Below are 16,616 nucleotides of genomic sequence, written 5' to 3' on the forward strand. Positions count from 1 at the left end.
CAGGCCTCCGACCCTTGATGAACACCTGAACAAAGTTAGGCAGCAAGTTCAAAAAAAAGGGGAGCCAAAAAGGCCTCCGACCCTCGAAGAACAAATTTAGGCGCCAAAGAAAAAACAACCTCGGCAAAACAGGTCTCCGACCTTAACAAAAAACACCCCTAGCATCAGGGGCAACAAATTTATGGCGCTAGAACCAGGAAGAAGGTCTCCGCCATCGAAAACAAGAAAAACAGAAAGTGTCTGACAAAACACTGCCACCACTGCGGCGCCAGGCCTCTTTACTTCAAAAGATCTCAAGGGGAACGAATAATTCAAGCAAGATACAGGCTATTAAAGCCAAGATACGTTCCAACTAACAACGTACAAAAATGTTAACACCCGAAAGCCACCACCCCACTATAAAAATGGATTCCCCCCATGCCCTTAAAAACTCAGTCAGCATAGGGCGCAAGGGCGCAAGGGGGGAGCAAGGCATAGCATAGGCAAAAGCCACAGCGACAGCCATGGAGGCAGGGGTCTCCTTAGATATCCAACTCGGCCATAGATATTGTATGAAAACTCGTAAAATCAGAGGCAACGGTAGACAGTCGGAGGCAGTGGGAAAAGAGATAGGACCTACGGCACGGTGATGAACAGCAAAGGCCTACGGAAGAAGGGGGATATCGCACAAAATCTCATAACATCCCCCTAATGCCGGAGACCTAACCTGCTACCTCCAAAGATCAACCATGTCCCACGGGCGTGCAGCGTCGGAGACCATACCTCTAGACAGCTAAAACACCCAGCTAAAGAAATATCAAAAGTCTTCGCCGTCTGCACAAGCTGCGCCAAACCTCCAGTCGGATCAAACACCGATTCGGCAAGCCTCGCCAGGCGGACTTCAAGTATGCCTCCGCCGGTCGAAAAACTATAGAGACTTCTACCCCGGCTATCAAGCGAGCACAGAGAAGGAGAAAAAATGGGGCGAAGGTCCTGGCCACCACCTCTGTATCGCTCACGTTCGCCCAAGCAAAGGACAACGGTGTGCAAGCTCAGGACTAGACGAGATATGTAAACTAGCACGACAGGCTCAAGCCACCGCACAAACAATCAAGAAAGTGAACATATCTTGTATTCCATAAAACATCAAGAAGCATTCTTACAGGACACCAACTTGCAATAAAATCCTAACTATTATGGCGGAGGTCCGCGCCAAGCGAGCGCGCGAGTAAACCCAGCGCGCTCGTCGTCTATGTCAAACTAACTGACTCGAACACGTCGCGCGCAACGCTGCGGGGAAAGGCCAAACGCCAATACTACCAAAGCTCTCCGCTCACGTAAATACCGTCGTTGTAGAGAGTCAAAGGCGCAACATCTTGCGCAGGCTCCCGATTCGGAACCTGCGCATGGTTAAAATTTCCCACAAAACCATTCAGAACAAAATAAACTTTATTCACAAAAGTCCTACTGGACTTCAAAATACACGCCAAAACAACTAAGTGCTACAAAGAGCCTAGACCTCCGTCGCGTCGGCCGCAGCAGAAGTCCCTGGAACGGAGCCCGCATCAACTGTGGGCGGGCATGGCGCCTGCAGCCTCCGACCACCACCACCGCCAATCGTAGATCCCCCAGGAGCGCCACTAGCAGCGGAGGCACTGACCGCAGTCGCCGAGCGCGGAACTGACGGAGGCCTGCCCGCAAGACTCTTCTGCGCATCCTGCAGCATAGGCTAGAGTGTCAGGGGCAAAAGCAACGAAAGCCTTCACAGCCTCGCAAAAAACAAAAAGAAAAGGGGGCGGCTACAAAGACTACAAATACCTTCGCCCTCTTGTCCTCCGCCAGTTTCCGGGCAGCAGATCTCCCAAATGGAGCCCAAAAGTGCCCAATGAAATTTCTCAAGTTTTTTCGCAAACCAAGAGAAGTCTCACCGAGCTCCTCCGAGCCAGGCAGCGCTCCTTCCGGAATACTTTCGGTATGCGTACACCCGCCGCGTGCCAAAAGTTTGGCATAATTCGCTACTCCTGCTAGCGCCCCGTAGTCCGTGCAGCCGTTGATCAGACCGGGGAGCTTCACAAGGTGATGCTTTAGCCAGGAGGTGAGGGCGTACACGCTATCTTCCTCCGGAGGAGCGGAGGTTTCGCCTTCGAGCTCGGCGACGGTGGCCCGGTAGTGGCCAATGGTTGCAGCAAGGACTCCCTTGACCGAGTCCAAACGCCTCGTTGTCAAAGATAGCTGCTCCCTCACCGCTGCTGCGGATTCCTTCTCAGAGGCAAGCTCTCGCCGGAGACCCTCGGCCAGCTCGTTCGCCCCATGGGCCTGCTCAACGGACAAAGCCTCTGCATCCCAGGCCTTGGCGAGATCGGCCCTCAAACCATCCTTTTCTCACTCCTTCTCCGCCAGAGACAGGCGGAGAGCTGCAAGGGAGTCGGACAGACCCCCTTTTTCACCTTCCAGGCGCTCGATTTCTGCCTTGAGCGCTTCAATCACAGCGTCTCAGTCGGAGACCTCGTGAGTACAGCGCTCTTCCATAACAACGCCCGTGTGATACCCCTGCGACCAGAGAGAGAAAAGCCAAAGCGATCAGCAACGGAATCAAAAACAAGTCTAGAAGCGAGCATACACAAAGAAAAAGGAAAGGGGCAAACCGCCGAAGACGCACCAGGCTCTGGTGTTCTAGATGAACATGGAGAAGTTGGAAGAAATCCATGTCCCTCAGACGCTGTTTGAAGCGATCTGCTCAAAGAAGAACAAACAAACACAAAACGATAAGGTGAGAAAAGCAAATCTCACGTTAAACACACCAACAGCCAAAGACCACCTCCGACATCTCCAAGAACAGCAAGATAACACTGCTCCCAACCTAAGATAGAGGTGTCGGAGGAGCCTACGTAAAAAAAAACAACAACAACAATAGCTCAGGTCAGGGGGTAGATCAGAAATAGGCAATAACAACAGGCCAAATGATGATCAAAATAAAAACATTCTATACTCACTCGGACCCGACGCCGTCAGCCCCGGCTACCCCGGACCAAACCTAGCGCCGGCAGCGGCTGCTCGCTCCTCCGGGGTGAGGAGTCCAGCCATGACATCACCTGCAAAGCAACTGATACACAGTATTAGCACTTGGCGCAATACGTAAAGAAATGAACCGGGCGAAGACAGTAAACACAAAAAGTGCGCCAAACAGACTTACTCATAAAAAGCCTAGGCTGGGTAGCTTGCCGCGCCCCCTGGGCAGAAGTCTCCGCCATATCGTGCGGCGAAGGCCCAAAGGGCCGGATCTCCTCAGCCAGCGGCCTGGCGGGCGGAGGACTCGAAGAAGGCCGAGCCACCGGGGCCTGCTCAGCAAGCACGGCCTCTAGCTGCCCGACGTCAGCCGCCGGCACGGGCGAAGGCGCAACAACGGTAGGGGACGAAGGAGCGTGCCATAGGACGGCCTCCGTGTCCTCTTCAGAGCTTGAGCACAACCCGCCAAGAACGTCGGGCATAGGCTCGACGACGCTACCTTCTGGCTGTTCGCCAACGCTCATAGCACCATGCGAGGAGCGCGCCAGGGCAGCGCTGGCTTCCAGACGACCAGCACCACTCACAGCTCCGCTCATAGGGCACACCAGAGCTACGAGAGAGCCGCGGTCCCCTCTACTCGCAACCCGCGCGTCTGCTGACGGGACGGAAGAGCTCTCAATGTCTTCACTGCCGGCGGAGGCAACGCCCGCACTACCGGCAGAAGACATGGCCGGCGCGATCTATGGAGCACCGCTCTTCTTCTTTTTCACAGGCGCCTGAGCAACAACGGCGCCCTTCCTCTTCTTAGACTTGGCCTCCGCCGTAACATTCTTCGCGAAGGCCCTCTACTTCTTCTTCTCAATCGAAGCTAGGACCTCAGCGGGAACCTCGCGCTCCCGGTAGACGATCCCGACCTCCTCAAAAACTCGATTGAGCCGCGGCATGGTGCCTGCCACGGCCATCCGAGACATGCACTCACGCTCGGAAATCTTGCCAACCAACCCTACAGCGGCTTCCTCAACCTCGGAGACGAAACTGTCCTCCGTCACCCCCTCCCCCAAAGACTGACCGAAGCGGGGGAACGGAATCCTGGCCTCCAGCCCAAAAACGGGAACCTACACATGTTCCAGCCGAAAGGCTGGGTTGTTTTTGCCTAGGGGCCAATAGTTGGAGGCCATAATCTCCTCCACCAGGTCATGGCCACCGGAGTAGCGGCACGCTGCCGCAAAAGCCTGATCACAAGCCTCCCTCGTTGGAGACACCTCCCCCGGCAGATCCACGCACGTGAGCGGTGCCATCTCCTCTATCCTTGAAGTCAATGGATACTCCGAGAACTCCGCACCATCCTTGATAGTGCTATGGACCCCGTAGGTCTTCACGTAGAACCATTACTCAAGCCAGCCGCGGTCCCACTTGCCCTTCTGGCAGAAAGAGATCTCCAGGCGGTCCGCACCTTGGTTCCTCTTAGACATAAAGGTGCAACTACCATACTGGTAGGTCACCTCCACCTCCTTGCCCTCTCGCACCTCCTTCTTCTTCTTCGGCTGCTTCTGTAGCTCGTAGTACGCGCAGAAGGTGTCCACATCTGGCTCGGCACCATAAGAAACGCACGCCCAGCAAAATTTGCTAAGCGTGAGGAAGGCAGTAGGAGTCAGATGATGGAGCTGGACATTGAAGGTCTCCAACACCCGGCGAAGGAAGGGGATGTAAGGAAGGCGGAGGCCGTAGGTGAAGAAGTCCCGAAAGACCACCGCATATCCCTTCTGCGGTTCCAGAACAGTCTGGCCCGGTGGAGGGATTTTTACCCTGGAAGAAGGAAAACATGACTCCTTCAACATCTCCGTGATTGCCTCTTCAGTAATAGAGGAGGGGCCGAAATCCCAAGACTTTATCGCCATATCTCTGGAATCCGCAGCGATCAGGTCTCCGACAGACACAGAGACACTCCCCAAATCCTCCTCCACCAGCTTTTCAAACTCCAACGCGGAGGCAGAGGCAAGCATGCACTCCTCAAAGCGCGCACCCCAGCCGACGGCCCTAACGCCGAGAAGGTGGTGGTAGGGTCCGAAAAAGGTGGGCCGGCGAGTTTGGGCGGAGGCGGAAAGGAAAGCCACCGCGACAGCAGCCTAAGCGCGAGACGTAAGCAGAAAGACAGAACGCGCGAGGGCAGCGAAAGGCGAAAGCGAAGAGAGCAGAGATCGATTTCTCAAATGCAATGAAAGCGAATGAGCAATGCGGGGGGGACCCCGCCACCAACAACACCCTTATATAGGCAGCGGGCAGGTGGTCCGGCTCCCGCCATACAACGGTCACCTCCAGAAAATTCGCCTGCCGCACAATGGTCATCTCCGAAAAAGTCGCAAGGTATGCAACGGAAACTGACACGGCATAAATGGTCGCGCCGTAGGACAACGGCTAGATTTGCTGCCCAACGGCCACTCTCAACGAGACCAGCGGCCACGCCAGAGCGGACTAGGGGGGAAGTAGCGGGGCCTCGCTCGAAGACGCCGATGAATAAGGCCTCCGCCCCCACGGACGCCTTTGGCCAAGGCGTTTTGAGCTCACGGCACGCTCCGGCGAACCATGGTCTCAAAAGGGGGGAACTGTTGTAACACGGCTTCGGCGGGTGATGAAGGCCTCCGACAGCAAGGTGTCGCCAAGGCGTCTTCGACCATCTTAGGGCGGAGACCTGACGCTGACTAAAGGAACTTTCCTGGCTATGCTCGTAGGGCACTACACGAGGCTCGACGGGCTTGTCGCGAATTCCGCCCAGGCCAGGCGCAGACACCTCCGACCTATGCTCAGGCGGACACCGCCCCGCTTCGGCTCACGGGCGTCTCCGGCGATGAGGGCGGAGGCCGCCTTACCTCTGAACTAATTAAACAAATAATCTTGCCTAAGTGTGTGCAGGTACTCAAGCGCAGGTGCCCGTGGTCCGCGCGAGCGTGCCAGCATGGCCCCCGCGCGGCCGGGCGGAGACCCACGGTTGACGTCTCCGACCGGACCGGTGGAGACCCGCCAAGGCGACGGCGCGCCCCCGATGACGTAGGCCAGCGTCGGGAACCACGGCCCCCGCGCGGCCGGGCGGAGGCATACGGACGATGTCTCCGACCGGACCGGCGAAGACCCGCCAAGGCGACGGCGCGCCCCCGATGACGTAGGCTAGCGTCGGGAACCACGGCCCCCACGCAGCCGGGCGGAGGCATACGGACGATGTCTTCGACCGGACCGGCAGAGACCCGCCAAGGCGACGGCGCGCCCCCGAAGACAGAGGCCAGCATCGGGAACCCAGGCCTTTGGGCCGAAGATCGAGGCACGGTGGGCCAGCCGCTTATGGAGGCCCGTTACTTGGAGACGGTGTGGCAGGATTGCCCCGCAAACAAGAGACCAGTGGCGGAATATTCCAGGAATGTACTGTAGCAGTTGAGGGGCATTGTAATAAATTCTGTCAGGGAGTAGTTGAGCCCTATAAATAGGGAACACTTGTAACCGTGCGGATGGATGGTGAATGGATTAATGAAACCCTAGCTTTTCGTGCCAGCTTCCCACAAGTTCACCTGTCGTGCCTATCCCGAGCCTCTGCCCGAGGGCAACACCTGGCGGGCGGAGGCCCCTGTCTCCCTCACTCTGTCCGGAACCACTAGTTCCAACAATATAGTATCGGTAAAGCTATATGGTGTTTCTCGAGCTGCCCGCGCTTGTTCTTTCTGGCCGTCAGATCCACCACCGACGCCTGCAGATCGCCTCTCACTGTTCATCTTCTCCAAATCTGGCAGCCTTAGAAGGGGGGCTCCAGGGCAGGCCGGAAGACCAGGTGGTTAGCAGCCCTAGCAGTGGTGGAGGCGGCCGCGGAAGCTAGAGATCGGGGAAAGGAAGGAGGCCGTCACAGCCACACTAGGGTTTCGCCGGAGCTATGTGGCCGCGGAGCTAGGGCGAAACCCTAGTGCAGCCGTGGCTGAGCTTGGGCGGAGGTGGGAGCGAGGAAGAAGATGAACAGTGCAAAAAATTGAATGTTCCTCCTCCAAAGACCAAAACACTCGAACCTCAGGTAGACAAACTCTATAGTATAGATGAAGAGAGAGTTGTAAAATTGTCAACGGAGGAAATGAGTTACGAGATGAATATCTACCGTGTTTCTAACACATGAGAATCCTGAAAACTGGAACATGAAACCCTTTAATGAGACTTTCCTAATATTTTTAGCACGTATTCCTAGGGTACATGCTAAGACCAATAGGATCTTCACCGGTCGTGACACTCGCGCATAGTTAAATTGTGGAGAAAACTACTGACGGATGAGTTAGGTCAACCCCATATAAGTACTCTAGAGTTTGCAGATCAAGCTCACATGGACACTAGGTAATAACATAGGCTTGCTGCCTCTGAGATCCGTTTACCAAAACATGCTAATAAATATGAAACGAGCACATGCATGCACATCCTTACAGGCACCTGATGAAGCGCGCGGATAGATTAATACTGCGCGCGCAGTTTCCTACTCTCCATACTACCTTGCGATACCAAAGCATGCAGCTGATCTCAGTTGTACGTACTCCTGTTTTATACAACATAGGATTGATCCATATCTTGTTGGGAAATTCTGGTTCATCGATTAACTGGCCGGCCTTCGCTGCGGTATGTCTCATTTTCTCAGCCGTCGTTCAGATTTCACTTAATTTCCGGCCCTATAGCTATATATGAAAGTGTCATCCATATATATATATCCTTCATAAATTGTATATAGCATATATATGTCGTCCGGAAAAGTATGAATAATGCATTCGACGGAGAGCCCCCTTCATCATCATCACATAATGATCATTTTGATTGGCGCATGTGCAGGAGCACTGGGCTAATGGCTGGTCTTTTGAAACCAATGAAGGAATGGACGATCCGTGCCGTTGTCCTTCTGAGCTTGGGCGCGCATGTCGCACTAGTCGTCTTGGCGGGGATTCGGCTGAGCGAGTCATCGGGTTGGCGCATGCTCGTCCTGTGGCTGGCGTACCAGGTGGCCGGCTGGCCCGCGACGTACGCCCTGAGCAACATGTCCCTGGGCGGAACCTAGTCGAGGGACCAGCAGCTCGTCGCGTTCTGGGTGCCGTTCCTCCTGATGGTGATGCATCTCGGCGGACCGGACAACATCACCGCCTACTCCCTCGAAGACAACAAGCTCTCGCTGCGCCAAGCGGTTAACACCGTCCTGCAGGTCTTGGGAACTTCGCTTGTGATATACAAGCGACTGTACGTCGGTGGCAACGCTGCATTGCTCTGGGCACCCGTCGTCATGATCACCGTGGGCGTTGCCAAGTTTTTCGAGAGGGCCTGGGCGTTCCGGAAAGGAGACCTTGGCAACATTCGTAACTCAAACAAGAAGAAGCAAATAAGCTTGAGAATCCAACGCCAATGGCATGGACGCTCGAAGCTTAATGATGAGCAAGCACTGCTTCTTGCTCATGACCTGCTCCATATCTGCAAAGGAGCCTTCGCCGATTATTCAGTTGATGAGGACCCACTAAAGCGTCGTACCAATGCAAAAACACCGTTCTCCTACGGGTTGGAGAATATGTGCAAGGTGGTAGAGATGGAGCTTTCCCTCATGTACGACGTCCTCTACACTAAGACCACCGTGATCCACACCTGGGTTGGCTATTCCATCCGTGTCGCCTCGCTGACCGCCTCCACCACGGTGACCCTGCTGTTTTTGTTCTATGAAAGAGATGGCCACAACCACAAGAGAGAAGATGTCCTTGTCACCTACATCTTACTGGGTGCTACGGTCCTCCTAGATGTGGCATGGCTGATCAAAGCAACCGTCTCGACCTGGACATATGCATTCTTCAAAGCTAGGCCAGGGTGTTGGCTCCACCATCACCTTTTGTGCACTGGAAGGTGGCACCGTCTCCGTCACGCAGTCATGTCTCTGGATCCACGACGGCTGATTGTGATCAGGGAGCCAATTGGCAGCTACAGATTGTGGTCGGGCACCATTGGGCAATACAACTTGTTGCACGAGTGCACTCATCACACTGCAACTGCAAGTGTATTGAGCAGGCTGGTAAACAAGGTTGTCTCGGAGGAAATTTGGATGGAGTACCAGTATCAACACTGCAGGGGTCTCCAGCTTGATATGTCCGGACATGTCAAGAACTTCTTGTTCCAAGAGATAGCCAAGGCACGGCTTACTCCGCTAAAAAGGAGGAGGACGACAAGAAAAAGGAGGAGGAGAAAAAAAATGAAGAGTGGATATCTGATGTAGTTAGAAAGCGTCGGCCTTCAGACGAAGCTCTGGGTTTTTCGTCCCTGAGTTCCAAGAGTTCATCCTTACATGGCACATCACCACGAACGTTTTCCTCTTGTGCAACGATCAAAACTTTTTTTTCGAGAACGTGCTTAGAACGTGTTTCATTAAGAAGAAGTTAAAAGATTTACACGCTCAACATCACATCACGGCGAGGTACCATGAGCGATGGGGTTGAACACAAACACAAGGCACCGCAAGACGGTGGAACACACTCTGTTGTAACTAACTAAGAAACTAAATGTGTGACCGACGAGCTTGCGATGTTGAACGAACCTGTGCTCCAATCGCCTACGCCGCCGCCCACCTCCCGCGAGCACCAGCCATGGGGAAGAGCTCCCGCATTGCCTCGCGCTTGGACGACACAACGGCTCTTGGAACATCTCGTGGAACCGAGCGGCGATGGTCGCGTCAGGCGTTGCCGGCGCAGACCATGGGGCGCTCGCTGATGGCTGCCATTTGCTGAGCATGACCCGCTTGGCCCGCTTCTCCGAGTTCGGGTCGTGGTAGATGGACTTGACAGCAAGTCTATCACTGCGGTGCGGCACCAGGTTCTCAACCCGCACGCGCGAGACACGAAGGCGCGGCGGCGACTGGATCAACAGCTTCTCGAGTGGCAGCTTTAGACCGACGATGAAGTCCTCGACAGAGGTTGGTTGGACTGTAGGCGAGGCGGCAACAGAAAGAGGAGGGTCTGTCCCGTGTACCGGCATAGATGGGCCATCGTCGGTGGGCTGAGCGGGCTGCCCATTGTGGCCGTCGTCGTAGGCCCCGACGGAGAGCTGCTGAGGTTGCGCTTCGTGGGCTTGGGTGATAGCCCCGACAAAAAGCTGTTGAGGTGGCAAATGGGCACACATCGAAATATCCCCTCGATTCGCGGCCATGACTGTTGGCCATACCATGAGCTCATGGTGGTCTGGCGGCCACCAGCCCCGATGCCCAGCACACCTGCGGAGGGCTACTTTGCAGTGCCATATCCCACAACTAGATTCAGGTTCTTTGCCGAGTGCCTGAGGCACTCGGCAAAGGCCAAATTGCACTCGACAAAGCCTTTGTCGAGTACGGCACTCGGCAAAGAACACACGGCAAAAAATTGATCGGCAAAGACCTCTTTGCCAAGTGTCTTTTATCAGGCACTCGGCAAAGGCCTTGCCGAGAGCCCCGGGGGCACTCGGCAAAGAAAAGCGACCGTCACGGCGCCGGCCCCGTTCACGGTGGCTTTGCCGAGTGCCGACCCTGCAGGCACTCGACAAAGATTTTTTTTATTTTTTAAAAAAAAATCTTTGCCGAGTGCCCCCTGGCCGGCGCTCGGCAAGGTTTGAATTTTTTTTTAAAAAAAATTCTTTGCCGGCACTCGGCAAAGTTTGATTTTTTTTTTAAAAAAAATTTCTTTGCCGAGTGCCCTCTGGCCGGCACTCGGCAAAGTTTGAATTTTTTTTTAAAAAAAAATTCTTTGCCGAGTGCCCTCTGGCCGGCGCTGGGCAAAGTTTGATTTTTTTTTAAAATTCTTTGCCGAGTGCCCTCTAGCCGGCACTCGACAAAGTTTGAATTTTTTTTTAAAAAAAATCTTTTGCCGAGTGCCCTCACTCGGCAAAGTTTGAATTTTTTTTAAAAAAAAATTCTTTGCCAAGTGCCATGGTCATGGCACTCGGCAAAGCTGGAAAAATGATTTTACAAGCGCCCATTTTTCCAGCTTTGCCGAGTGCTGTGACCATAGCACTCGGCAACGGGGTCCTTTGCCGAGTGCAACACTCGGCAAAGTGACCCAAAACGGCAATTTTATTATTTTTTTAAATTCCATCATGACAAATAAATTCATACAAACATATATCACATATATATCTCATTTATCACATATATATCTCATCTATCACATATATATATCTCATCCATCCACACATCCATCCGCACATATCACATCCATCACAATATATATCACATATATAATAATAAGTGCTCAAGTCCATCTAAATAAATTCATAAGTCCATCAAAGTCCACGAGTGCATCACAAGTATATCACAAGTCCATCATCAAACAAGTCCATCATCAAGTGAACAACAAATAAAAAAAAATACAACGTGCACTCATCTCGACCACTGCGACTGTGGTGAAGGTCCATCATTCGGAGGTGCATAAGGTAGATTATTCGAACCATCATCAGATGGAAACTACACAAAGGAGAAAAGATTGCATGTAAGATAAGATTATTTGGATAGCTAATCTAGGAAGGTAGAGGCCATACAAACAAAGCACAAACGAAAGTAAAAAACTTTCATACTCATAGGAGTAGCTGCAGCTACAGGACGTGGAGGCGGAGGTGGAACCAACAGTCCAGCTGGCAGAGAGAAGCCCACACATTGCCCAAGCCCTTGTAGGAACTCCGTAATGTCCGTCAGCCTCTGCACCTGGACCTGCCGCTCGGCCTCCCGTTCAGCCCGCTCGGCCTCCAGCTGGGCCACCATCCTCTGGTGCCCGGCCTCCAGCTCCTGACGTTACCTCATTTCTTATTCCAGCCGGGCCTGCAATATTTCACTCTAATGTTTCAGTAATGCAAAGCTAATTAAGGTGTGTAAAGATCAATGTATGACGAGTAAAACAGGAATAACCTCGAGTGCGTCGATCCGGTGCTGTGCAGCGGTCGACTGTGTGCGAATGGCTCTCGCTCGTGCTCCGTGCTCGGATCTGGGAGAGAGAGGGAGTAGAGGCCGTGTCGATGATGCCGTCGCCAAGCCAGAACCGTCCATGCTTCTTGCCTTGCCCCGCCCTCATGACGGCCTCTCCATCAAAGTCCTGGGTGCTCGGATCGTGGTCTGACCCATAGAGCGACATCGCCACCTCAGTGTACTCACTGATGTGGGAGTGGACGCTCGGGTTCGTGTTTGCCTCGGGCGGGTCCTCTAGGTTGAAGGAGACGTTGGACGTCGCCTTGCCCTTGTGGGCCATACACCATGCCTGGAAGTTCGAGCAAGCCTGGCCACTATGTGACGCCGACTGCGAGAAAGACAGCACGATGATTAGAAATCAGGCAAAACTGAGCGTCACAATAGATAAATGAATTCGCGTACCCATGCTTGTTTGTATCCGGCGAGGCTGCGGCTGCCTTGATGGTGTGCTGGACCTTGCATCTGCAAATGACGGTCTCGGGCATCCCTGTGCATCTTGAGGTACTCCTCCGTGAACTACCTCTCCAACATCATTGTTGAAAGGAGACACCGGGGGGAAGATTAAGGGGGATAACGAAGACGGACCAACATGTGTATGGGGCAGCCATCATTCCATAAGGATTGAACCCATCTGTTGCCAGCGCGACACTTACATTACGAGCCTCATCTGCTTTGTCACGATGTTTGTCATTAAAGCGGATCCAAGCTTCACCATCGGATAGATGTACCGGCTTGTCAGGATTGTACCGTTTGCTATTTTTATGCCATGTCATCTGTTTCGCGGATTCCTCGATCATATATAGCCGTTGGATCCTCGGTAGCAACGAAAGGTACCGTAGGATTTTCACGGGGATCATAAGTTGCCTCTTCTGGCCATCATCAGAGTCTACCTCCAGGTACCTGAAGGATTTACACTTTGGACAGAACTTTGCATGCTCGTGTTCTTTTCTAAATAGCACGCACCCCTTCGGACAAGCACCAAACCTTCTCATTTTTTTATCAGATATCACATGTGGAGATGTTCTGGTTTGTAAGCATCGTACGTGACAACGTGCACCAAACCTTCTCAAATTTTTATCATAGCCTCCACATACGATATCACGACATCTCAACAAGTTTCATGATTTTCGGACTTCGTTTGCTTTTTATAGAATTTAAAAACACTTCGCACACAAGTTCGCGGTCATGTTTCGTGAACAAGATGTCCGAAATTTTGGGTCCGTTCCTTGATACGACCTCACACTACACTCAGTAACATGACTATCATTTTTTGAATCATTAAATTCCATTATTCGTACCACGTGCAGTTCAAATTTATATTTTTCGAAAAAAATTCAAGTAAATGAAATAAAGTAACTAAATATATAAAAAAGCCATAAAAAATCCTCAAATTCTAACTAGGAGTTCCTGGTACTTTAAAAGGGCTGCACAAAAAATTTGGAGGCCAAAAACAAAAAAAAAACTTTGCCAAGTGCCGGGGCATGGCACTCGACAGAGAGGGTTTTCAATTTTTTTTTAAATATCCTCTTTGCCGAGTGCCTTAACAGGGGCACTCGACAAAGACATTTTGAAAAAAAAAATCTTTACCGAGCGTCGTGTGAGGGACACTCGGCAAAGTGTTTTTTTTAAAAAAAAATCTTTGCCGAGTGCCAGATCTGGGACACTCGGCAAAGAAATTTAAAAAAAAAATCTTTGCCGAGTGCCTAATAGCAGGCACTCGGTAAAGAAGGACATGGCCGAACACCGTTACGCGGGGCAGCCTATGCCGAGTGCCGCGCTTTTGCCGAGAGCCTGGCACTCGACAAAAAAAAGTCCTTTGCCGAGTGCTCGGCACTCGGTAAAGAACTATTTGCCAAGTGCAATTTTTTGCCGAGTGCGGCACTCGGCAAAGAAGGTCTTTGCCGAGTGCCCGATTTTTTACACTCGGCAAAGCAGTTTGTACTCGCTAAAGATCCAGTTTCAGTAGTGTCCAGCTCCAAGACTAGTAGCAGTTGCTCCAAGGCCACGGTCTTTGGGTGGTCGTGAACAGTGGCCTCCAAGTCGGAGACACAAAGCATCGGATCTATGCATGGGGCGGTGGTTGAGGCCACGACAAAATTTTAAATTCAAACCTTTGGAGGACCCAGGCGACGGGTAGGAGGAAGACAGACACCGGACGTGACGAGGGTTGGTGACGTTACGCACCCTTCAGCAGTAGGCACTGCTTGCTTGGCCTAGACGACGACAGACCGATACCCGGTTGGGCCGGGAAGATAATCTCTCCCACAAGGACAGGTGGCGCTTGCTGGAACGTTGGCCCCCACCCAGGCTCAAGCTGCGGCTCGGGAGCGATCAACAACTCATCGGTAAGGAAGATGAAACTGTGAAGGCGATTAACACGCTGTCGAATTACATGGTATTTCTAGTCACTGTTCGCCCGGACATGATACCAGGTCTTAAAAACTCCGCAGCCTGTGTGACGTAACCCGTCAAGTTCTGCAGAAGATATGGACAGATGAATCTACCAGAAGCTCGAGAACGAGTCCCAGCGGTAGTAATAGTAGAGAGGAGGAGCTTGCCGGCATCCTGCGAGGCAAGGAGAAGCCGCCCGGCGGCAACTGGAGCGAACATTATACAAGTGATCTTTACAGCTCAAGCCTTCTTCTGTCGGATGGAACTAAGTTCGCGGAGGTGCTACGAACACGATTGAGTATTCCGCGTCGGGACAGAATTGTCGACACATTTTGGATTAAAAAGGATTCAGAAAAAAATAATTCTGTTCTTGATCCCGGAGTTGAAAAATGGTGGTGTTTTGAAAATGGAGACACTGTTGAAACTCATATTCAAGTCATGGGTCCGTATGCTGATCTATATATCAACCCGGTGCGGCAGAGATTCCCATGCCAAGCAGCTCGGCCGTGGCTGTGAGCTCACTACAATTGTTTGGATCCTAGCCGAGCACGCTGGCATTTTTCGCATCTAACCTGCTAATTAATTTGATATGTATGGCTGTATGCTACTTACGACAAGTCGTTGATAATTTGTTGAATGAAAATTTCCCATGTCTTATTTGGTCTGTCCGCTAGGACGGCTCCAGCTGTGCAAAGAATGTTATATCAAAGAAGCATCGAGTGATATACTGACACTATTAGTTTCTATACAAGTGGGGCTTACAAGAAAGAAAAATATAAGGGGCTCTTGTGTTCTTGCTTCTACTTTGTTGTGAAATTATGATTTTGCCTTCGTTTTTCTAACTTTGTGATTTTGTCCTTAACTGTTCACGAGTCAATGCGATTTTGCCCCTAGTCAACGGTAAAAACAGGGGCAAATTCGCGTTGACCAGGGGCAAAATCGCGTTGACTTGTGAACAGTTAAGGGCAAAATCACAAAGTTAGAAAAACGAGGGCAAAATCACAATTGCACATCTGTGTAAGGGGCAAGAACACTATTTTCCCAAAATATAATGTTGCTAGATAAATTGGGTGAACCAGATCTGAAGGCAGAAACAGTCTTGTTAGATCAAACTGAAGTGAACCATTAAACATGTCTTAAATGAGAGGTTGGCAGAACTTTTAAGAGAGGATTACTTTCAAAAAAAACTTTTAAGAGAGGAATAAATAAAATGGTACCTGCAAGCCAAAGTAAAGAATTTATTAGAAAGGGACCAAATACAAAATACTTTCATCTAGTAGCAAATGGTAAACACAGGAAAACCAGAATGTTTAGGTTGGAATGGCTAATTCAAGGTGACACTAAACTTAAAAAATACATCACTACTTATTATAAAAAGCTTTTCAGTCCATCTAATCGCAACCTTTTAAGTAATGGATGAGTCGTATCGGGATGACATTCCTCAAGTTAGATCTCAATAAAATAAACTTCTGGTAGCTGAGTTTGCGGAGTTGGAAGTTAAGAGATGCAATCTTTCAGATGAACCATAATACAGCTCCTGGCCATGATGGCTTTCCACCGTAGTTTTACCAAGGATGATCTGATGGCGTTGTTTTTCAGATTTCCATAAGGGGGAGCTACCTTTGCATAGCCTAAATTTTGGAACGATTATTTTTGTACCAAAATCCAAAAAACTAAACAAATACAACAATATAGACCTATCAGTTTGTTGAATGCTTTTTTTTGGCTCAACAGATTGAGTACCAGGGCTCTTTTGAAGTGTAAGAATATGTATCTGGAGGATTATAATTGTGTGTTCTGCAATTTGGATCATGAGGAGGATCTTTTCCATCTTTTCTTCCACTGTCCTTTTGCTGTCAGCTACTGGTACAGTCTCAATGTCTTGGTGCCGAATTCTTTGGATCTTGAGTTCTTGCTACAGAGTTTCAAGAGCCAACTTCGGGTTCCTTTCTTCGTGGAAGTAATAGTAACTATGTGTTGGTCAATCTGGTCTATGCGTAACGATGCAATCTTCAACAACTTGGCCCCGTCGCTCCAGCGCTGCAAGATGGTCTTCCGGAAGGAGTTTGCTCTAGTTATTCTAAGAGGAAAAGCAAAGTTTCATCCACTTGTTGATCAATGGCTCGAAGTATTTGTGTAATTTTTTTCACTTTCTTCTGTACCTTTTATGTTTCTTGGACTTTGTTTTGCGAGACTTGCATTTTTAATAAAATTTCAGTAGGGGCTCACACCCTTCCTGTTTCATAAAAAAGAAGAAGTTTTTTACAAAGGTTAAAGG

The 16,616-nt window shown here is 51.0% G+C and overlaps 1 protein-coding gene and 1 pseudogene across 1 annotated transcript; one reads left to right on the top strand and one right to left on the bottom strand.

Annotated features, from left to right (window-relative positions):
• Positions 1 to 2,997: 2,997 nt before the first annotated feature.
• Positions 2,998 to 3,713, bottom strand: LOC136466000 (uncharacterized). Its single transcript, XM_066464521.1, has 2 exons — positions 3,173 to 3,713; positions 2,998 to 3,071 (listed from the first exon to the last, which is right to left on the bottom strand). The coding sequence occupies exons 1-2, from the start codon at positions 3,711 to 3,713 to the stop codon at positions 2,998 to 3,000; spliced, it is 615 nt and encodes a 204-aa protein (XP_066320618.1).
• Positions 3,714 to 7,840: 4,127 nt separating this feature from the next.
• LOC136466001 (uncharacterized) lies at positions 7,841 to 14,854 on the top strand (annotated as a pseudogene).
• The last annotated feature ends 1,762 nt before the right edge of the window (positions 14,855 to 16,616 follow it).

This window comes from Miscanthus floridulus, chromosome 7 (genome assembly GCF_019320115.1).
Source record: "Miscanthus floridulus cultivar M001 chromosome 7, ASM1932011v1, whole genome shotgun sequence".
Classification (NCBI taxonomy): Eukaryota; Viridiplantae; Streptophyta; class Magnoliopsida; order Poales; family Poaceae; genus Miscanthus; species Miscanthus floridulus.